General features: G+C 42.5%; 1 protein-coding gene across 1 annotated transcript in view; it reads left to right on the forward strand.

The window, feature by feature from the left end:
- Window positions 1–3,245: 3,245 nt before the first annotated feature.
- Window positions 3,246–24,141, forward strand: part of RTF1 (RTF1 homolog, Paf1/RNA polymerase II complex component) — a 48,991-nt gene continuing 28,095 nt past the window's right edge. Inside the window, exons 1-2 of the mRNA XM_060005034.1 lie at window positions 3,246–3,443; window positions 16,830–16,940. Coding sequence (XP_059861017.1) covers window positions 3,246–3,443; window positions 16,830–16,940 — 309 coding nt within the window. The remainder of the gene's footprint in view (window positions 3,444–16,829; window positions 16,941–24,141) is intronic.

Consider the following 24,141-nt stretch of genomic DNA (forward strand, 5'->3'; position numbering starts at 1 on the left):
CAGAATACAAGTTCATTTAAAATGGTTAATGAATACATAGTAATTTTTTGGCATATAAACAACAGAAATTTATTTTTCACAGTTTTGGAAGCTGGAAGTCTAAGATCAGGTTGCCAGCATGTTTGGGTTCTGGTGAAGACCCTCTTTGGGTACAGACTGCTATCTTTTTGCAGTGTCCTCACATGGCATAAGTGGTGGGAAAGCTCTCTGGGGTCTCTTTGATAGGGCACTAATCTCATTAATGAGGATTCCACCCTTATAAGCTAATCACTTCCCAAAGGCCCCATCTCTTAACACCATCACATTGGGGATTAAGAATGCATAGTAATTTTTGTCATATTGCATTTTCTCAGAAACAACAGATGTTAAAAATATCTCTTTTGGGCTTCCCTGGTGGCGCAGTGGTTCAGAATCTGCCTGCCAATGCAGGGGACACGGGTTCGAGCCCTGGTCTGGGAAGATCCCACATGCCACGGAGCAACTGGGCCCGTGAGCCACAATTACTGAGCCTGCGCGTCTGAAGCCTGTGCTCTGCAACAACAGAGGCCGCGATAGTGAGAGGCCTGCGCACCGCGATGAAGAGTGGCCCCCGCTTGCCACAACTAGAGAAAGCCCATGCACAGAAACGAAGACCCAACACAGCCATAAATAAATACATTAAAAAAAACGAAAATAAAACAAGGTTTTTTAAAAAAAAATCTCTTTTGTCCTTTGGGGTGGTCTGCATGAAAAGGGATCCTCACAGCACTTTGAATGTGCATGACTTTTGCAATGTGTATGTGTGAATAAATGTAGTCTCTTGAGAGCAGAGATCTTGTCTTGGTGACTTTTTCATCTTATTCAGCATCTAGCTCAGTGCCTGAGCTCAGGCATATAGTAGGTGCTTGATAAATACATGTTGAACAAATATATACACATGCAAACAATTTTGTTTGTTTTGATAAAGAGTGGATGGATATCTTGGGATGGGAGAATTTTACATAGTTTTTTTTATTCCTTTATGTTCTGCCCTTAAATTTATTTATATAAGTAGGAATCGTTTTTATAATTTAAAAATTACTCTATTTCCCCAGAAAACATTTTAAAATTATGAAAAATTCATACTCAGTGTAATAAGTTCACAGAACACCGTGTACAAATTAAAAAATAAAAATCTCCCATCTCCAACACTCTTCCTCCAGCCCCTTCCCACTCTACTGTAATCTGCCTCTCCAATTATAACAATGATACCTGACATTTACTGAGTGCTTACTCTTTACCAGGAAGTATTCTAAGCACTTTTTTTTTTACCTGTGTTAACTAATTTATACCTTATTATAACCCAAAGAGGCAGATATTATCATTATCCTCATTTTACAAGGGGAAACTTTCACAGGTTGGGTTCCTTGGGAAGCCAACTCAAGAGGAAATTTAGAGTACAGTGTTAATTCATTCATATCAGTTTAGTCTCAGTATGGACTAACTCCAGTCCATGATGCATTAGAAGACCCCTTGCAGAAAGATCAATATCAATAGATTTCACTCAAATAAAGAACCTATCTTTCTTCATTGCAGTCAGGGGTCACTGACTATATTATGACTTTCTTTTATTCACACATTTAGAGAGGGTCCTCAGAGAAGGGCACCAGCCTTTGGGGTAGCCAGAAGCAAGGGAGATGACCTGGTCATTTTGGGTCATCTTGGCCATGGGCTCAGTTCCAAGGGTATGCTGGGGGAGAGAAGTCTAGGGGACTTCTCTTAGGAAAAAATCTTTTGGAGTAAAGAGATAGTTGAGCCTTATTTGGGTTGTCTTCTCTACCTTAATCCTGAACCCTTTTCAAGCTAACTGGCAGCAAACTTGACATGTATGTATGTGTTTAGTTCCAGGGATTTCTCTGTGTATGTTATATCTTCTTTTATTATTATTTTAAAGCATGCACATTTGTGATACAAACTTGCTGGAGAAAATAAAATATAGACAGTAAAGGGGAAAGGAAAAGGGAAACCAGACAGCAAGAACTCATCAGCCTGCCTCTGCCCAATAACAGCTCAGGGAAGACTGAAGTCTAGCTCTCAAGTTCACTACCAGAAGAAAGAATTAATGGACTCCAAAAACTTTTGAGAACAGTTTCAAATTATTATTGCTGACACTCCCTACCTTATATTCCAAATCCCACAAAGAAATCACTTCTGAATTTGTTTTTATCAGCTGACCTCAACAGGCATAAAACTGAACTGATTTCCTGCACCCTCCAGTCTCCCCAACCTCCTCTCCACTTGTGTTCCTTATCTCCACGAAGGACCCACCAGCTTCCTAAGCCAGAACCTGAGCACCATTTGTATTTGGAACGTCACATTTTCCCTCTCCCAACTAATCTTCAAGTCCTGGTAATGCTACCTTCCAAATTATCCAGAATCCATCCACTTCTCTCCAATTCCACTGCTTCTTCCTTACTTGAGGGCATCATCATCTTTTGCCAAAATGCAATCAATAGCCTCTGTGGTTTCCCTGCCTTAGTCTCCCTTCTTTGTAATCCATTCGCCACACTGCAGCCAGAGTAATTTTTTAAAAACACGAATCTGATAATGCTGTTCTTCAGTTTAGAATCTTTCAATACCAAAGTTCAAACTTCCGAAGTTCAAACTTCCTAAGAGTTTATTAGGTCTGAATGATTCAGCTGCTGGGTCCCTCCGCAGCCTCGTCCCCACACACCGTACCCTCTGTTCGGCCATAATGAACTTTCAGTTCCCTGAGCCCAACTTTTTCTATTATCGCTAGGTCTCTGACCAAGAGGTTCTTTGCTTGGAACACCCTTCCCGCTACTCTTTTTTTGGGTAAATCAGATGCATCCTCCACGTCCCAGCTCAGTTGTCACTCGCACAGCCCAGGTAGGAAGGCTTCATCCCACGACAGGTGCCCTCAGCGTGGTCCAGTCGATTTGTGTCTCCCAGGCGGACGGCCCTGACGGTGCCCTCGACACTCCATCAGTGTCGGACAGTTGAAAGGCTCCTTAGAGCGGACCCAGATGTTTGCCGCTGCAGTCCACGACAGGTAGGCAGCACGTGAAGCTTCAGCCCCGCAGCAGAGACACACCCAAGCCTTCCAACGGGCAGCGCTGGTTACGGAACGGCGGTTCAGAGCCCGGAACCCAACCCGATGCCCCCGCCTCCCACGCTGCGTCGGGGGCGGGGTGGGCGGGGCTCTGGGCGCCGGCGAACGGCGTGCGACGAGCAAGGGGCGGGGCCAGGGGCGGAGCGGAGCGCGCATGCGCGGTCGCCTTTGTGTGGGTCGAGCAGCGGCGGCGGCGGCGGCAGTGGCGGTCCCACTGGCAGGCGGGCAAGAGGGGAGTCCGGGCGGCGTCCGGCGTGGGAGCCGGGGGACCACGATGGTAAAGAAGCGGAAAGGCCGCGTTGTGATCGACTCAGACACGGAAGACAGCGGCAGCGACGAGAACCTGGATCAGGTGAGGGCAGGCCGCGGAGGCGCGGGCCAGCGGAGCGGGAGAGCTGAGTCCTGGCCACGGTAGTCGGGAGCCGGTCGGGCCCCGGGCCTCCTGGCCGGAGCGCCCGGCCTGCCTCGTGTCCTGAACGCCCGCTGCCGCCCCTTTCTGCTCTCCCCACAGTGCCCGCGGCTCTTGGAGTCTGGCCGGGGCCTGGAGACAGAGCCCCGAGGACTTGGCGCCTTGGGCGGGGAGGCGGGGCAGGGGCCAGGCTAGTGGGCCTCGGGCTCGGGGGACTCGAGGGGTCCTTGGTCTGCCAGGGTCAGATCGGGGCGGCAGGCTGCAGGCCAGGCGATCCGGGCACGGAGAGATAGGAAGTATCGCCCGCCAACCCGGGAGACTGGGAGGTTTTGGAGGAGGTGCAAGGGTGATCGTGGGGCGGTGTGGGGGAGGGAGGCCGAGAAGGTGCAAGCTCTGGAAGATGAAGTTTTTCAGACAAGGGTGTGAACAGAGAGGAGGGGAACCTCTGTCGTGCTTGGCGAGGAATACGTAGCTGTGGGCACGAATCTGTTTGGCAGCTAGGGTCGTTTGTCTTTGAGAAGGGTCTCCGTTGAGATGTCAGACCGAAGACGGCTCATGGGAGGAGGAAAGAGGGCATAAGTGGAGAAATATCTAGGGCGTCATGGAGAGAGTGTGGCGGGGCCTCTTGGCCCTTTTCATGCAGCATCCCAGAAATTCTTTCTACTTGAAAGATGTACAGGAGACATTGAAACTAACTTTTGGTCTCACTGTCTTGGGGTTGCTTGAACTGTTATATACTCTAGAAAATACTGTGGGGAGGAAGCTGTCCTTTGTAGCAGTGCTCCAGTGATACCAGAAGATATAAAGAGGGTTTTCCCCCACATTTTGTGAACAAATGATATAAAGAAAGGATATGCAAGAGATAATAGTTCTATAAGTTGAGTAGAGAGAGTACTGAACTTAGAATCTGAAATTTTTGAGTTCTAGGCTGGGCTATGTTGTTTTCTAGCTATGTATCTTGGGCCAGAACAGTAAAGTCTAGATAAAACATCAGCCTTGGGCTTCCCTGGTGGCGCAGTGGTTGAAAGTCCACCTGCCGATGCAGGGGACACGGGTTCGTGCCCCGGTCCGGGAAGATCCCACATGCTGCGGAGCGGCTGCGCCCTTGAGCCATGGTCGCTGAGCCTGCGCGTCCGGAGCCTGTTGCTCGGCAACGGGAGAGGCCATAACAGTAAGAGGCCCGCGTACCGCAAAAAAACCCAAAACATCAGCCTTGTGTATCTGATTGAGTTATTATAAAGGATTAAGTATTTGTAAGAATTAATGTTGGGAGCTTCCCTGATGGCACAGTGGTTAAGAATCCGCCTGCCAATGCAGGGGACAGGGGTTCGATCCCTGGTCCGGGAAGATCCCACATGCCACCGAGAAACTAAGCCCGTGAGCCACAACTACTGAGCCTGCGCTCTAGAGCCCGCGAACCACAACTACTGAAGCCCGCGCGCCTAGAGCCCGTGCTCCGCAACAAGAGATGCCACCACAATGAGAAGCCCGTGCACCATAACGGCAGAGTAGCCGCCGTTCGCCGCAACTAGAGAAAGCCCGCGCACAGCAATGAAGACCCAACGCAGCCAAAAATCAATAGCTAAAATAAATTTATTTTTTAAAAAGAGAATTAGGGCTTCCCTGGTGGCGCAGTGGTTGAGAGTCCGTCTGCCGATGGAGGGGACGCGGGTTCGTGCCCCGGTCCGGGAGGATCCCACATGCCGCGGAGCGGGTGGGCCTGTGGGCCGTGGCCGCTGGGTCTTGCGCGTCCGGAGCCTGTGCTCCACAACGGGAGAGGCCTCAACAGTGAGAGGCCCGCATACTGCAAAAAAAAAAAAAAAGAATTAATGTTGGTACAAGCACTTAGAAACTAAAGCATTTCTATAAATGACTTCTTGGGAGTCCTTTGTAGTAAGTCAGAGGTCTCAGAAATTAAATATTAGGGCATGAAAGAGGAGGACTTTAAGAAAGAGGGACTGAAGATGTGTTGAAGAAAAGAGGGCTGTTTTGAAAATGGTGGTATGGAGGTGGGAGGTGGGGAGTAGTGGGGCCTGTGGAGAAGTATAAAAGGGATAGACACCTGGTTATGGGATAGGAAGTAAAAGGTAAATTGAAAATGTTACCCGGAAGACTCCTGAAATTTATAAAAATATTTTTAAAAATTGTTTTTTAAATTAATTTATTATTTATTTTTGCCTGCATTGGGTCTTCGTTGCTGTGCGCGGGCTTTTCTCTAGTTGAGGCTAGCGGGAGCTACTCTTTGTTGTGGTGCGTGGGTTTCTCATCACGGTGGCTTCTCTTTGTTGGGGAGCCCGGGCTCTAGGCACGCGGGCTTCAGTAGTTGTGGCACGTGGGCTCAGTAGTTGTGGCTTGCGGGCTCTAGAGCGCAGGCTCAGTAGTTGTGGCACATGGGCTTAGTTGCTCCGCAGCATGTGGGATCTTCCCGGGCCAGGGATCGAACCCATGTCCCCTGCATCCGCAGGTGGATTCTTAACCACTGCGCCACCAGGGAAGCCCCTTCCCCATTTTAGATATGAGGAAAATGGAGGTTGAAGATGTAACTTATCTAAATTCACACAACTTGTTAGTGGCATTTCAACCCAAATCTGTACAACTACAAGGCCTATACTCGTTCCACTATACTAACTTAATCTGTTTTTAATATTGCAAAATGAAAATGATGTTGCACAGCCATTTTCTGTGTTGCTAGAATTCATGTTTGTAAAGTATATTGAATAGTTTAGAGAAAATTGATACATCAGTTTAAAAAATTATTTGGGGGACTTCCTTGGTGAAGCACTCTTAAGTCACCTGTTCTGATGATGCATGAACTAAGCTGTAAATTATTCTGTCTTTGGTGATTTTCCACAGAAGTCTGACATATGAAATGAGTTGAGAGCTTCCTTTTGTAGTAGAGATTTTTCTGATCCACAGAAAGCTTTTCCAAAGTGGGAACTGGAGGGATTGCAACTTTAAACCCAACTTTATCTATTTGTAAAAAGAAATTAGCATAAAATTTGTAAGTAATACGTAATGCATTTTAACAGCAATTTCAACTTCCTCCTTTTCAAACTACTCATTGGCGTTCTTTTATCAGATGGGAGCCAGATCAGAATTCCCTTTTCCTGCGCATCCTAACAGGCACTAGTGCCTTCTCTATATGTTCAGCACTGTGCGAGGCTCTCAGAGGAATCAAAAAGATCTATGCTCTCTAGAAGATCTCCCAGAGATCTTTAGCAGAAGTTCAAAGTCAGCCTAGTTTTGGGGACTTTAGGACTCCTCTGAGCAAAATTAATGCATTCTGGACCTTTCTTTACCAAGATGCCTTGGACTGCTCCATCTAGTTCTGGGTCTTCGTTGGGGGGTATAACATTGTATTTGCTGTCTAGTGGGAAAGAACAAACCATGACAAATCTCTGAGTGTCAAGTGTGAGAGTGGAGCACAGTTAATAAGGAGATCCTTTGTCTCTGAGTTTTCCAGGTGGGAATCTAAGCCATTATGTCAGAAATATTACCTCCAAGTTAGTCCTTAGCCTTCTACATTGGCTTTTCCTGGTGGTGAGAGGAGGAACATGTGTGTCAGAAACTGCTTGGGTTGCTTGTTTAAGATGTACTTTGCAGGGGCTCCCATCCCAGACCTACTGAATCAGACTCTGTGGGGACTCTCTCCTCTGCATTTTTACCAGGTACAGCCCAGGTACTTATTTGTGTTAAACACTGAGACCACTGTCTGTATGCAAGTTAATCTTTTAGTAAGACACTGTAAGTAGTTTGGGAGAGAAATAGCTTCCTGTCTCAGCCATAGTGTGTGCACATATAAGCAAAAGAACTTAACAGAGATGTTCAAAGTGGCAAAGCTGCCGGTTTTTCTAAATCCCTGAAGCTGTTTGAATTGTTGGGATGATTTTTTTTTTGAGGCCTGTTTCTTTTTTCCCTTCCTTCTTCTTGGTGGGACGAGGTATGTAGTAACTGAATTGGAGTCCTTTAAAATTTGTTTTAACTTTCAAAGGTTTTAAAAACTCAGACCTTTGAGAATTTGAAGGATTTATTTTAACATATGACCTGATAGTGACCTTATTTTTTTATGTTGGCCACACCCTTTCTTCAACATTTCAGAATTGCAAATCATGGAGATACTTGCTTTTGGTGCTTCTTGGAAAAAAATAACAGAATTTGAGCCAAACCTAGGCTTTTTTACCCCACCACGTACCTCCACAGAGATAACATGTGCACTCTTTATGGAATAATATCTATGCAGTGGGTGCTATAACATGAAAAGCATCCAAGATAATAAAGGAATCAGAGTTGTCTATTCAGATAAATACAACTCAGTATTTATAAAAACTTTACTCTGCCGTTTTCAAGGGAAAAAAAGCTACATGCATACTGGGATGCTTTATTTCATAATTTCCATCCTTATTTAAAATGGGGATTGTGTTGTCCTGTCCTCTTTTTCTATGCTCATTCTATTGAAGTAACCATAAATTAAAATTTTTTTTGAAACAATAGGCCCCTAAGTATTTTCTAGGAGTTATTTTTAGACATTATGTGTTAAAATAGCATTGTTATAAAGTATCCTTCCATAAACCTTCCCCATAAAAGGTGGGAAATTAAAAAGTTGTGCTTCTCACCTAAGTGTCCATCGACAGATGAATGGATAAAGAAGATGTGGCACATATATACAATGGAATATTACTCGGCCATAAAAAGAAATGAAATTGAGTTATTTGTAGTGAGATGGATGGACCTAGAGACTGACATACAGAGTGAAGTAAGTTAGAAAGAGAAAAACAAATACCGTATGCTAACACATGTATATGGAATCTAAAGAAAAAAAGGTTCTGAAGAACCTAGGGGCAGGACAGGAATAAAGATGCAGACATAGAGAATGGACTTGAGGACACGGGGAGGGGGGAGGGTAAGTTGGGACGAAGTGAGAGAGTGGCATGAACATATATACACTACCAAATGTAAAATAGATAGCTAGTGGGAAGCAGCCGCATAGCACAGGGAGATCAGCTCTGTGTTTTGTGACCACCTAGAGGGGTGGGATACGGAGGGTGGGAGGGAGACACAAGAGGGAGGAGATATGGAGATACATGTATATGTATAGCTGATTCACTTTGTTATAAAGCAGAAACTAACACACCATTATAAAGCAATTATACTTAAATAAAGATGTTAAAAAAATAAAAAATAAAAGTTGTGCTTCTCATTGATAAAGTCTTTTTACATTAGAGCAGAGTTTGAAGTCTAGGATGAACTTGTGAGAAGTGTTGGGTTAACTTGTGAAGTTTTAAATTTGTGTCATAATGTTGCATCTAGCCTGATGTAACTCATCTGCCAATTTCACTTGATTTTCTTTTAGAAGTAGTGCAGGGAAAATTGAGTCCCATGGGACCTTTAACAGAGAGGCTTTCAGGAAAAATTCAAAACCTATCTTTCAACACTGGTTCTCTTGGTGTACTTATTTGCTCCCTAGACTGTAAGTTCCCCAAGGGCAAAGATTGTTGTTTTGTTTTTTTTACTCTTTCAACAAATGTGTTAGACAGAGCGAGGCAATAGGGCTATTGGGTGAACAAAATCGAAGCAGTTTCTACCTTCAAGGAGCTTAGGGGATGGGGGCAAAGGGAGGGACAGGGGCAGGCATTGCTCAGAGAGTCATTTCCTTACACTTGCGTTACAGGCTATGAAGGAAGAGCAAGGATGCTGTGAGAGTTTGACCAGGGACCCTATGTTCACCTGATGGGAGTGACATTTAAACTGAGATCTGGAATATGGGTTAGGGATAAGGAGATAGGAGACTGAAGAGTACAGGGACATGTGAATGTTCATGGTTGAGGGACCAAAATGTACAAAAGCATTGAGGCAGGAAGGACCTAGCACCCTCATGAAACTGAAAGAAGCAGAGTGACTGGGACATCACTAGTTGGAGGGAGAGTGGTACAAATGAAGCTGCAGAAGTAGTCTGTTTGGACCCTTTGAGGATGGAAAAGCCAGTTTAGTGAATCACAACCAGTGTTAAAAATAAAAACGAAATTGAATCAAATAGAAAAAAAAATCATATGTCAGACCTAGTAAAGATAAGTGTTGTTTCATAAAACTTGTGTTTCACATATATGTATGTATGTATATACAGGGTCATAAAGTATAATTTATCTTTCTGTGGGCTGGGGTTAAAAAGACGTTTTAAGCCACTGGCAGGTCCAGGTTGGCAATAGTAAGGACTGTGGACGTTATTCTGAGGGTAATGAGAAACCACTGAAGGATTTTAAGCTGAAAGAGGTGTTCCAACTTGTCTTTTGAAAAGTTTTCCCGGGCTGCTATGTGGAGAGTAATCTGGAGAAGGGACACTGGTTAGATGGCAGATAGAGGAGTCCAGGTGAGAGATGGTGGAGAGCATAAGTTCCATTAGAATGGAAGCTCCAAGAGGGCAAGACTGTTTGTTCAACGTAGTATCCCTGCACCTAGAACAGTGCCTGGCCTGCAGCATATACCTTGTCAGTATTTGTTGAATGAATGCCTGACTTGGACTGGTGTAGTTATAGAGACGACAGAAGGTGGATTAATTGGACATAATATTCATGCTGTAAAACTGAGAGGATTTGATGACTGGTTGGATGTTGAGGGTGAGGAAGAGGAGATTCTGGCATGAGATGGGGAACCCTGGAGGAAGATCAGGTTTAAAGGTGAAGAGCATGTGTTCAGTCTTGTATGTGTAGAGATTAAAGTTGTCTATGAAATACTCAAGTGGAGACATTTAAGTACGTAGTTGAAAATAATGCCTGCCTGACACAGAGTAGACAATAAATCTTTGTTGAATAAGCAAGTGCTGCTTGGCATATCCACAGTAGAAAGTTAGATTCTAACTTTTCTGATTATAGTAGTATTACTTAGAGGTAAAGGGACACTGTCAGATTGGGAGTTCTTGCTTTAGCCCCTCTGCTGTAATACTGAAACCTCTTCTGTAAACCATGGAAATGTGCATTAGTTAGAAAGTGTATTAGAAGAGGGAACCAAGTAGAAACAAGTAACAGTAGTAGAAATTTAAAAAAATTTTTAATGTACCTTTTATTTTGAATGTGTTGAAAACTGGCTTTATTTTATCAATTCTATGACATTGTGGGCATTTATATAACTCAGTATTTTATCTATAATTATAATCACTTTGCTAGAAATTGGAAAGGGAAGTTGCCACATTTCATGCCAGTCATGTGAAATGTAAAGGAATGTTACACTGTCACTTTGGAATTACTACTTCAGAAGGGTTTTCGTGTGTATGTTCATTGTTTTGGTTTGTTTTCTTTTGTTTTTTTTTAATGATAAAAATAGTACATGCTTGTTGAAACAGTTCCAGTGAAACAAAAATACCTCCCTGTTCCATAAACGTATATGCGCGCAATGGCTCTGTTCCTTATCCTGAAAAATAACCAGTGTCCACTGTTGGAATGATGTTCTTCAATCAAAAATTTTGATATGAAAGAAATAATAGAAAATAATGTCTCAGATTTAAACCTCTATGAATTACTACTCTTTTCTTAGCTTCTCTCAAGTCCTCCCACTTCTCTGTGTCCCTGTGGCTTCTTACCTTGTCCAGGTCACCATCCACTCTGATGACCCTGCTGTGGACTCCTCTCTGCACTTCCTCCCTGGCCCTGTAATCTGTTCCTCTGTCAGTCAGAGTGCTATTTTAAAAACCCTCAGGGGATGGTTACTTCCCTGCTTAAAACCATTTGATGGCTCCCCACTGCCTTCAAATAAAATTCATTTTCCTGATCCTGCTGTATAAACCTGGGAATGATGTGGTTTCTTCTTACCTTTAACCTGCCTCATTCCATCACCCCCACCCCCACCCCCACCCCCTGTCCCATTGCCTATGAAGCTCTAGTCACCCTGGTTCCCTTTTAGTTCTTTGGTTAAGCCAAGCTATTGCCAATTTCAGGGCCTTATCCTTTTTTTAATATATAAATTTATTTATTTATGTATTTATTTTTGGCTGTGTTGGGTCTTCGTTGCTGCATGAGGGCTTTCTCTAGTTGCGGCAAGTGAGGGCTACTCTTCCTTGCGGTGCGTGGGCTTCTGATTGTGGTGGCTTCTTTTGTGGAGCATGGGCTCTAGGCGCGCGGGCTTCAGTAGCGGCATGCGGGATCAGTAGTTGTGGCTCACGGGCTCTAGAGCGCAGGCTCAGTAGTTGTGGCTCCCGGGCTTAGTTGCTCCGCGGCATGTGGGATCTTCCTGGACCAGGGATCAAACCCGTGTCTCCTGCATTGGCAGACGGACTCTTTTTTTTTTTTTCAGTACACGGGCCTCTCACTGTTGTGGCCTCTCCGGCTGCAGAGCACAGGCTCCGGACGCGCAGGCCCAGCGGCCATGGCTCACGGGCCCAGCCGCCCTGCGGCATGCGGGTTCCTCCCAGACCGGGGCACGAACCCGCGCCCCCTGCATCGGCAGGCGGACCCCCAACCACTGCGCCACCAGGGAAGCCGCGGCAGGCGGACTCTTAACCACTAGAGAAGTCCAGTGCCTTCTCTGTTCTATCTGAAGACTTCTATCCAGAAGACTGCACCCTGTGTCTTCCCCCCGTTTCTAGTCTCAGCCTAAATACCATTGCCTCAGAGAAGCCTTCCCACAATCACCCTATTGCAGATAGGTTTCCCACTCACTTTGATTCACTTCCTTCTTAGCACTTATCACTAGATATACTTGTTTACCTGTTTATTGTCTGTCTCCCTCTCTTGATTTTATTTATTTATTTTAAAATTTTTATTGGAGTATAATTGATTTACAATGTGTTAGTTTCAGGTTAGTACAGCAAAGTGAATCAGTTATACATACACACCCTCACTTGATTTTAAATTCTGTGAGGTCAAGGACTATGTATCTCTTATTCTTGACTTTCTACCCACAGCTTGGTATATAGTAGGTGCTGGTAGCAGGGGAACTATCTGTCCCGCTTGCCAGGAACTGAGTTTCCCAGAATTCAGGACTTTCAGTGCTAAAACCAGGACAGTGCTAAGCAAACCAAGATGTTTGGTCACCCTAGATGGTAGTAATCACTTGCATTAGTTGTATTTGTGGAATGAATACGTGAAAAAGAGCTCAGCATGCTAATTAGCTATAAAAAACCTCTGAGGTTTATCCATTTGGGCTTTTATTCTCCTTTTCTGGGGTGCAGAATCTGTATCCCACTTTTGTGTGATCATGGGAGGTTTGATTAAAGAGATGAGATTTAATTTCCTTTAAGTAAGTAATTTCCTTTAAATAAGTTTCTTTATTACAGATCGATCCCGACATGGCATTGCAAAAATACACTGTTTGTGAATGATGGGGTGGAGGAATTAAATCCTAAGGTTTATGAGTCTTCATATATTGATGGATTAGAATTCTAATTTTAACCAGAATAATACTATTTTAATAAATATTACCTTAGTGCAATTAGACTTGCAATTTGGCTGTCTAGTTTATTGTTAAATATGGTTTTCAAGCAATGTTAATGAAAGTGCTCTAGAAGCCAGATGTGCCATCCTACACAGTCACCTATAGTGTGTTGGGCATTGGCATTACTCTCAGCAGATCTTTAGTTCAGCTTAAGTTTGATAAACCATGTGGGCACCACACACAGCCATTCCATCCTAGAGGAATGCTGAGATAAGTAGGGGAGGTTTTCACTAGATGTGATGAAATACAAGGAGGATGGTGAGAGAGAACCACTGGACACACAGAAATGTCATCTCAACCAGTGTGGCACAGTGAAGTGGGCTAGCAGGAGAGAGCTGCAGAAGGACCTACCCCCTGTGCATGAATCAGTTTTAGATTGGCTTTTTTCAGTATTGGTGTTGGATAAATCAACCCCTACAGGTAACAAATCTGATGATCTCTTCATGTGTGGAGTGTTGGCAAGACCTTTCTGTTGCACATTAGTGTGTCCAGCTGTATTTATGAGCCCTCAGAATATAAAGGACTTGGGCTTCCCTGGTGGCACAGTGGTTAAGAATCCGCCTGCCAATGCAGGGGACACGGGTTCGAGCCCTGGTCCGGGAAGGTCCCACATGCCGCGGAGCAACTAAGCCCTTGCGTCACAGCTACTGAGGCTGCGCTCTAGAGCCCGCGAGCCGCAACTACTGAAGCCTGCATGCCTAGAGCCCGTGCTGCGCAACAAGAGAAGCCACTTCAATGAGAAGCCTGTGCACCACAAGGAGGAGCAACCCCTGCTCGCGGCAGCTAGAGAAAGCCCACACGCAACAATGAAGACCCAACGCAGCCAAAAATAATAAATAAATAAAATAAATATATTTATTTAAAAAAAAAGAATATAAAGGACTTAACTGTGAAGAGTAGCCTTGCCATGAGTTCCCCCAGTAACTTCCTATACAATTCTCAGCTTGTGGAAAGGGTATCTTTCACACTTTTTAAGAGGAAGGTCTTTGCTGTCTCTATGCTATTGTTAATATGGTATTTAATGTAGTAGAAGAAGAAGGACTGTGCCTATCAGATGCAGTTGTTTGCTGATGGAGAGGAATTTGTTAGGTTTTTAGTATAGAGTGGAATCTCTTTAACAGGAAGGCGATACTAACACATTAACACTTTAGTTACAGTAACTTTTAATGGATATCTACTGTTTGTAATATATCTACTGCTTGTTTCAGGAAAGGATTTGATTGCTAGCATATCCAAATCCCTGTTTTAATGAGTTGGTATTAAAACAGACTTCTAGTGCATTTGTGAACCTCAAAGGGTCAGGAAGTACACTACTTACCAGAAGTCTTTCTAATTTTTATAAATTTGCATGAAGGTAATGTGGAAAAAAGATAATAGTAAAGGCCATACACAAATTACCATATAACCCAGCAGTACCACTCCTAGGTATTTATCCGAGTGAAATAAAAACTAATGTTTACACAAAAACCTGTACATGAACAAATAATTGCCCCAAGATGGAAACAACCCAAATGTTTTTCAACTGGCATATGGATAAAGTGTGGTGTATCCACACAATGGAATACTACTTTACAATAGAAAGAAACAAACTGGGGCTTCCCTGGTGGCGCAGTGGTTGAGAATCTGCCTGCTAATGCAGGGGACACGGGTTCGAGCCCTGGTCTGGGAAGATCTCACATGCCGCAGAGCAACTAGGCCCGTGAGCCACAACTACTGAGCCTGCGCGTCTGGAGCCTGTGCTCTGCAACAGGAGAGGCCGCAACAGTGAGAGGCCCGCGCACCGTGATGAAGAGTGGCGCCCGCTTGCCACAACTAGAGAAAGCCCTCACACAGAAACGAAGACCTAACACAGCCAAAAATAAAAATAAATAAATTAAAAGAAGGCTCAACATTTAAAAAAAAAAAAAAAGAAATCTGTCCCAAAAACTCAATATCACATTTTAAAAAAAAAAAGAAACAAACGGTTGATACCTGTCCAATCTCAAATGCATTATGCTAAGTAAGGAAACCAAATTCAAAAGACTACACACTATATGATTCCATTTATGTGATATTTTACAATAGGCAGATCTGTAGGGACAGAAAACAGGTATGTGATTGCCAGGGGGTGGAGGGAGAGATATGAAGAGCACTTACTTCCTGAAAAGGCTTCAGATCATAAACACTCTACTTTTTCATACCAAAATGGTAACTCCTATTGACCAGTGCAAATTACAGCAAAATTTGGGGGGATGATGGAACTGTCCTATATCTTGATTGTGTGAGTGGTTCAACTGTATGTATTTGTCAAACTCATAGAACCATCCATAAGAAAGGATAAAAGGTACTGTATGTAAATTACACCCTCAAGTTTTTAAAAGACTGTAAACACACAAACATTGCTGTAATTTGCATTTGGTCAATAGGAGTTACCATTTTGATGTGGAAAAAGTAGAGTGTTCTTATGATCTGAAGTCTTTTCAGGAAGTTAGTATGCTAGCTCTATCTAAAGAAATGAGAAGAGTAACATTTAGTTACTGCTTATGAAGAAGAGATGGTGTCAGCTGTTAATCTGAGAAGGTCATTTTCTCATTCTGGCCAAGGAGGGTATACTCCTAAAATAGAAAGACTGGAAGAAGAAAACATATTTTATAGCAGTCTCTTTTTAAAAAATTTATCTTGGCACTTAACCTATAATTGTATAGCACCAACATCATCAAGGAATAATACTACTAGTATTTATTAGTTATATTTTTCTCTCTTTTGGCCCAAGGGGAAAATGTAAACCATGATTAAAATAGGAGCTAGGATTTTATCTGCCCTAGTTTGAATCCTGGTTCTCTCATGTACTAGCTGTATTACCTTGGGTGAGTTACTTAACCTCTCCTGCTCCTTAGTTTCTGTATCTTTAAATGGGGAAGATAACGATACTTACCTTAAGGCGGTTGTGAAGATTAAATGTTAGATGCTTAGAAAAGTACCTGGCATCTAGTAAGTACAATATAATTTGGGGCTGGTATTGATATTAGCAGAAAGCAAGAACCAGAGTAAGTATCCTTTTGTTGTGTTTTTGAGTGACTGGACTGAGTTGGGGAGAAGTAACAGGAGAGGGAAACCATGTGAGAAAGCAAATCCTGGTTGTAGCCATGTCTTACTAAATAGCATATCTCTTCTCCTTTAAACTCCCTTAAATCACCAGGACAAGGCAGAGGTGGTGAATGGGAATATTGGGGTTGTCAAATTGGGATTCCCATGTAGAGGCCAGCATACTTACTGCTTAACCCTGGGTTCAGTACCAGAAATATACTTTTTTTCCCCCCTGGTTTAGGCATCCAAAATTAAAAATGACCTCAGAAATTTGTAGTTTGTCAGCTTATTCAGAACAGCCCCACAAATGCCAATTTTACCATGAGTTATATATAATAAGAGGGTGCTCAGAGTATTAGCTATACCAATAAGAACAGGGAGCAAATTACCTTTGTAGACATGGTTCGTATCGTATCAATTGCTGAGAATCAGTACTTCTGTAACTTACAGAGGAAATTCGGGGATAGCCTCCAGTTTAGTTTTCAGTCACTTTTCCACTTCAGACATACATTTCCCATTAAGAGTGAGGGAACAGATTTTTTTTGGCTGTGCCGTGCAGCTTGTGGGATCCTCGTTCCCTGACCAGGGATTGAACCCGGGCCCCCTACAGTGAACGATCAGAGTCCTAACCACTGAACAGCCAGGGAATTCCAGACTTTGAAAGCATTTCTTTAGCGCGAGTGCTGGCAGTTGGTCTGTTCATGTGACCAAAGTTCCCACGATGATGTCCTTCAAGTGAAACCACAAAGAAGTAAAAGAGATCTAGAGAAGGTGGGCATTTTATTATTTTTGGATATATTTTCTCTGTGAACAAAACTCACATGGCTACTTTTGCCCTCTCAGGAGCTCTTGTCCCTGGCAAAGCGGAAACGAAGTGACTCTGAAGAGAAGGAGCCGCCTGTTAGTCAGCCTGCAGCCTCCTCAGACTCGGAGACGTCTAACAGTGATGATGAGGTGGGTGTGGAAGGCTAGGCCTCTGGGACCAATGAGTGTTTGAGGGTCCTGAGTTGGTGACTCCTGGCAGCCTCTTTTCCTTAAACTGAGACCTTCCTGCCTAAGATCTATGTGAACTTCTTGGAAAGAAAATTGTGTATGAGAAGCTCTCGCATTGTGATGTTCTTTGTACTGCTAGTTACCTAGTGGGTACCTCTGCAGTGCATTCGTGGCCATTTTTAGTCTTTTATTTTCAGCCCTTTTGCAGAGGGAGCACAACTTGTTAGTCACCATCTCTTTTATTTTTTGTCACCATTTTTTTTTTGGTGGTATGCGGGCCTCTCACTGTTGTGGCCTCTCCCGCTGCGGAGCACAGGCTCCAGGCGCACAGGCTCAGCGGCCATGGCTCTTGGGCCTAGCCGCTCCGCGGCATGTGAGATCTTCCCGGACCGGGGCACGAACCCGTGTCCCCTGCATCGGCAGGCGGACTCTCAACCACTGTGCCACCAGGGAAGCCCTTGGCACCTTTTTAATCCCACTTTTATGTTAGAAAAGAAAGTCTATCAGTAATGCCTGATAAAGTATTAGTGGGAAATATTTTAGCAAGGTAAAAAACTTTCTTTGGGTAGATGGAATCAACATCTCTCAGAGTAGTGGCATTAGCTTTTAATGAGAAACGTCCAGCTGTTCATTGTTTAAGCTAAGGTGACTTTCCCAAACTGCTGCCCACCACCAAACAAGGCCCTGAAAGATCCAGAACTTTAATGGAAGAGAGAGAGATTAAGGGAAAGGTCTTTGAAGCATTCCTACATGTTCCTCATTTGATTTAAAATACTTTTTTTCCCTTAGTAATTTCCTGGGGGGAGGCCGGATATCATCTTTCTGTTTAATCTCTTACCCTGCAGTCTAGGAAAATATTTTTAACAGTGCACTAACAGTATTTTGTTTTAAAGTTCCTCTAAAGTAAAAAATGTTTTTTATTATAATGAAATTTAGTTAACAGCTAGAACAGTATTTACCAGTGCCCTGCATATGCAAATTAGGAACGATTGCATTCTGATTGACTGTACTGATATTCTCTTAATCTTAAATAATTCAACAGACCTAAAATTGCTTTGATAGCAAGAGGTAGTGAATGTGCGAGTTTTATTCTTTTGTTTCGTTTATTTTTCATGGAGGTACTATAATTCCTCTAAAATTGATAAAGTAACCCAATCTGCTTAGAAAAACAGTGGATTTTATGAAATAATTTGCTTTGTTTTGTTTTTCTATTTTTAAAAAAATGCAAAGATAATACAGGAAAATCTTGAAATAATTCCCTTTCCCACTATTCCTACATCAACTCCTTTCATTTTCCATGTTTCAGAAGTCAGCTGCTATGGGACATTAAGTTTGAATCTGTGTTGTGTTTGGAATACCCTGTAACATGTTTATTGTCTTTGCACTTCCTTGAGATACAATCAATAACTATCCTTTGAAGCATTTTGTTTTCCATATTCCTGTCATTAAATCACTCCTAAGTATGCAGTTGCTGTAGGGATTCCCTTCATCCTTTTGAGCTGCTTCTACCAGAAGGTCAAAGTATGTATCAACTCCACAGCATTAGAGAAGCCCAAAACTTGTGCTAGGGTAGATCCAGCGTCCATAAAAATGTTTACAGCTTAGGATTCCCTTTGTCACTCGCAGCTACTTAACCAAGTCTGAGAGTCTTCACCTTAGAATGCTACCAGCTACTTATGTACTTATTGGAGAAAAAGCTGACAGGCAAGCTGTACCCTGTCTAGTGGGGATTGAGAGTTTGCGTAACTTTCCTCCCAAGGTTCTTAGCTCTTGCTACTGCCTCCAAGTGCCAGCCCCCTGGCCCACTGGCTTCTGGCAGTTCTACTCTAGTCCCTCCTCACCCTGCACTGGGAATTGCAGTCTCTATATCATGGCCATTCTGAAAAGAGCCTGTTTTTTTGGTCTGCATTATCACTTTCTGGCCCAGGCTACTAGCTTAAGTACAGAGCACCCCAAAGTTAGGGTAAATACTTCATTATTTTGGACAATTAAGAAAATCTTTTTTAAAAAAATCCTACCAGCCACTAGAGAAATCAGTGGTATTGTAAACTCAGATTTATGGCTGCCATAGAGATATTTTAGAGTGGGTAGGGGACTTCTGAGAGATCCTTAGAATACAGTGTTTGAGACAGAGGCTCTTGGTTTTTTTCCTCTCTCATAATGAATATTCATACATCTTTGTAGGTGAACCCCATATACTGAAATAATTTGCTGTGTTTTCTAGTTTCTGCTATGGCTTTAATATCCTTATTACCTACGAACTAGCCTTTTAGAAATTTGGTTGTTAAAATGTCAGTTCTCAGTCAGATGGAGCCTGCTTGTACTAGAAGCTACGCTGGAGTTTTTTCAAATACACCTCCCAACCCTTTTCCCCTCCCACGTGACTCTTATTTATTGTCATTCATGATGCTGAATACAGGTAGAAAGAAGTATGTTGTTCTCCTCAGATTTGCTAGGACAGAAAACTAGGCAGGAACAACTGATTTAGGAGGTTAATGGGTAGTTTGTTTTAAGGAGAGACATGCACTGACTTTAGAGCAAGAAGATATTTAGCTAATTGTTGGGGGTGGGGAGGGGGACACAAGTTATGAAAGTTTCCTATCCAGAAAAAAGTGGGTGCATTGGTTATTAAGTGTAAGACTCAATTAGGGGGAATTCTTTGGTGGTCCAGTGGTTAGGACTCTGCGCTTTCATTGCCAAGGGCCCAGGTTCAATCCTTGGTCAGGGAACTAACATCCACAAGCTGTGCCACATGGCAAAAAAAAAAAGGTTCAATTAAGGAGAGAATAGTAGATATCTTGTGAATTATTCTCAGTCGTATCTTAGGCACATGAGAGGTAGAACTCTTTCTGTAAGGTTTACATTGACCAAGCCTGGGAAATTGGAAAGCACAACCTCAGTGGTAGGTTACAATGCTGTGGTGTGGCATTTTGGTGCTGTCACTTCCTGTCCCTGAAAGCATTTGGTAAGAGAAGCACCACCAAGGGTGCAGACAGGAGTGGCCGGGAAGAAAAATAACAGGGTTAGGAGGAGGGGAGCTAGCAGTGCTCATTCATGAGATTTAAAGTTTAAAAAAAAAAATGGCCAAAACAAAAAAGTCCATTCGTTAGGAGGAACAGAGTCCTAAATCGGGTACTTCAGAGTCCTTTTTAGAAACATGGTGAATCTTGTGGAAACAGATAGCTGCACCTAGATAAGAAATAGGAATAAAGCCTAGATTTTACCTTGTTACCAGTAAAAATCATGTTATCAATAGATACCAAGAAAACCCTTTATTTGTTGTTCAAAATTGAATATAACTACATTAGACAAAGTAAGGAAACAGCTGAATTATGTTCTATTGCCCTGTGCCTGAGCGAGAATGATTATTTTAAAAAGCTTCATGCACAGTCCTGTTTTCAACATTTTTGAGAAATAAAAACATTTGGCCCAGCCGTGCAGTTCAGCACTTGTCACCTGTTTTTTCTTCCCCAGAACTTCCTGGATACATTTTATGCTCCAGCTTACTACCACTTCAGAGTCTCTGGCCTCTTCTTGCTTTTCCCCCATTCCATTTTTTTTCTACTTTCTTTCTTTCTGAAGCTTCTTCTCTTTCTCTCTTAACCCCATTTAATCTTTTGAGCACTCCCACTTTGATCTAGTTGCACTCCTATTCCCACTATGTTATTGCTTGTTGGCTCCAATATTTTTATTAATAGAACATTTTGAAAAAGATACAACTTTTACTTAAAATTCATTTAGTAATAATTTTTCCAGGAAGTCAGCCTAGATACCCAAGAGCATTTTGTTGTTGCTTTACCATGCAGATAATACATAATCAGCACATACTGATAAAGGCCTTCACTGCTAAGCTAATATTTTCCTGTGTGTATATTCATTTAGTAAGGTTTTCATACACACAATACCTCTGGAAAAAGATGTTCCATATAGATGAATTATCCCAATACTAAAACTAAACTTTTGAAAGTTTAAAATATAAAACCACTATATTTGAAATTTTTTTTGATAGATCTTATTATATATAGTTTTTTAACTGATTTAGTCATGATTATGAATGACAGTTCTTATACTGTGAAATAATGACTTCCAAAATACCAAGCTCTGTGGTGCTGGTTTTTATTTTTCCTTTCTCCCCCAATACCGAAGGTAAGCAGTGGCCATTGTTCTCATCTCCTAGTAATCTGCTCTACTTCCATCTTCCTGTGTCTCTGATCTGCTCTGGGGTCAGGAAACCAGGGGGCCCCATAGAGTTTAGGTTGGAATACTCTGCTTTAGTACTTGAATTTAACAATAGCTATTTGAATTTCTCATAAACGTTTTTTTTTAATAAATGTATGTATGTATACATGTATTTATTTATTTATGGCTGTGTTGGGTCTTTGTTGCTGCACGCGGGCTTTATCTAGTTGTGGCGAACGCGGGCTACTCTTTGTTGCGGTGCGCGGCTTCTCATTGCAGTGGCGTCTCTTGTTGATGAGCACAGGCTCTAGGCGCCTGGGCTTCAGTAGTTGTGGCTCGCGGGCACAGTAGTTGTGGCTTGCAGGCTCTAGAGCACAGCTCAGTAGTTGAGGCACACGGGCTTAGTTGCTCTGCAGAATGTGGGATCTTCCTGGACCTGGGCTCGAACCCGTGTCCCCTGCACTGGCAGGCAGATTCTTAACCACTGTGCCACCAGGGAAGTCCCCCTTTTTTTTTTTTAGCATGCTTCTGGGTTCTTGGCTATGTAGATTACCATACAGTAGCACCTCATTTATCTAGATACCTAAAATCTCATCACAAGAAAAATAAAGTGATTTTCATGGACCACTTGCTTAAACTGTGTACAACAAATTCTGACACTTCCTACCAAATAGTGCAGTGGAGTACTGATTATATTTTACATTTTTTTTGGTGTCATTTGTTTCACTTTTGTTTTTATCTCCATAACCAGATTATAAGTTTTTGTGATTGAGTGTAGGGATTCTCTGTGTTTTCCAGTTAAATATAACTGATTGCTTGATTATAAGATACAGTAGTGCCCTTTGTACTTTGTTTGATTAATTACAAATAATTAATTTCTTTTAAGGGAAAAGAAAATTTAGCTATTCCTCACTGTTCTTTAGGCTGACATTTGCATATACTCTTCAACTTTGCTGACCCTTTTCTATCTTCAGTATCTTCACAGGGAAAAAATACCTAAATTAGGAACCATGCCCTCTCAGCACACCTCTTTGTTGGTCACTGTTAAGATCTAGAATAATGACTACCGAATCCTTTTGACAAACACTTCAATTTAGTGTAACACTCAGTTCATATAGGATCCTACAACTTTAAAACTCCAAGGGGTCGTAGAGATCATTTAGATTCCCTTATTTCAGATAAGAAAACAGGCTCTCAGAAGTTCCTTTTTCCATCATAAAATAGTACCCTCCATTTATATAGAACTTCATGGTTTCTGATGTGCTCTTAGCGTCTTTTATTCTGTCTCCTTTGAGTGTCACACTACCGGGATAGGTGGTCAAGGCGGTATTATTATTCCTACTTTACAGATAAGGAAACAGTCTCAGGTTAAGCGCTTGGGCCTTTATTCCAGTTCTTTTAACCTCTAGTCCCATAGTTTATCACTAGCCCAGCTGTTCTTCTTGAACCCTACTTACCTCAAAGTATTTCATTTCACTGTAAATTCGTTTCAGGAGTAACTGGGCTGCAATGGTTTCTACTCTGGGTCCTGAGACCTAGAATATGATCTTCCTTGTCCATTAGAGATAACCTCTCTGAAATGTTGAAGTTTCTTTGCTTTTCTGCCTCCAGGATAAAAGTACTCAGCATGTCAATGGCACCCAAGTCCAAGGCAACCACTCCCCACCCCATGTTCCTTCCTGTCTTTCAGCTGAATGCCAGGAAGGTCAGCTGCTTCCCAGAGTAGGGACCTGCTTATAACAACCCCTACACTCTCAGTATGGCACAGGGTTATGTAGTACTTTCTAACCCTCCTTGTATCATTAGATAATTGCCGTCCATTAGAGTATCAGTTACAGCAGTGAGAGTCAAAGTGCTAATCTCTTTTAATTTATTAGTTAAGACATCTTCCTTCTAGTCACTGTTTTAGGTTTTCATCACTGCATTATACGTAATACTTTCCTGGTGTTTTGTGTGAGCCTGCATGCATGTAGAATGCTTGAGAAAAGCAGGGTGTCAGTGTGTATTAGGGTCCTGACTGACAGTGGACCCTTTCCCTTTCCCAGATTGTTTTTAAGCAGCTCTCCTTGGGGGATGCTCTGGCCTCTGTACTCAGATGCAGATCAGCAGGCACTCATTTTCTTATTCTTGCCTTCTGTGTGGTACATTTTAGAGCACTTTTAAGGCCACAACAGAGCTTGCCTTTCAGTGAAGCCATAGTTCCCAAAACAAATTAAGAAAAGCCAGGTCATTTCTTCTACTCTCTGATGGATGGGGAAAGCCTGAGAGCATCTCTTTAATCATGCACTGTACTCTTTAGACTCCATTTACTACCACACTCTGGCAATGAAAGAATTAGTTTTCCTTCTGTCTTGGAGTCAACAGAATAAGGCTTTTGCAGGAATAGGTGAGCAATCTCTGGGCTAATGGCTGGGTTAAGATATTTCTATGTCAGTTTTGCCTACCACAAGTCTTGACCATCTCCTTTATGGTTTATTAGATTCTGTGATCTTGAGAGAAGAGGTACTGGGCAAGTATTTAAAATATGTGCTCAGACCAAAAAAACACTCAGGAGCTTCTGGTTTAAAGGAGTAAATGTAAAATATTACAAATACGATCTATTCTGCAGGAAAAAAATCTTTTGGGAAATTATCAGTACCCATTTGAGTCTCTTTCTCTATATTAAATAGGAGTAATGTGACTGGTCCCCATATTTTAAGTGATTATTTTATTTCCCTAAAACCCTGTCATATATAGTGAGTTTGGTTGTTTGCCATTGGCATGACAGACTCTATTGAGTTAGCCTCATGGGAGATGAGGCACTTCTGTCATTTCTTTTGAAAATTGTGTTGGAAGGAAAAAGACCAAGGTTCCCTTCCCACACTCAGGTTCAGCCAGGCAAGCCCTCGTTAAATTGAAACATTTTATTTCTTCTATTTTAACTCTTATCTTTTATCTCTCCCCTCCAGGGGATAAACATCATAGGCTATAGATGACAGTTGCT

The sequence above is a fragment of the Delphinus delphis genome, chromosome 2, assembly GCF_949987515.2.
Source record: "Delphinus delphis chromosome 2, mDelDel1.2, whole genome shotgun sequence".
NCBI classification, from domain to species: Eukaryota; Metazoa; Chordata; class Mammalia; order Artiodactyla; family Delphinidae; genus Delphinus; species Delphinus delphis.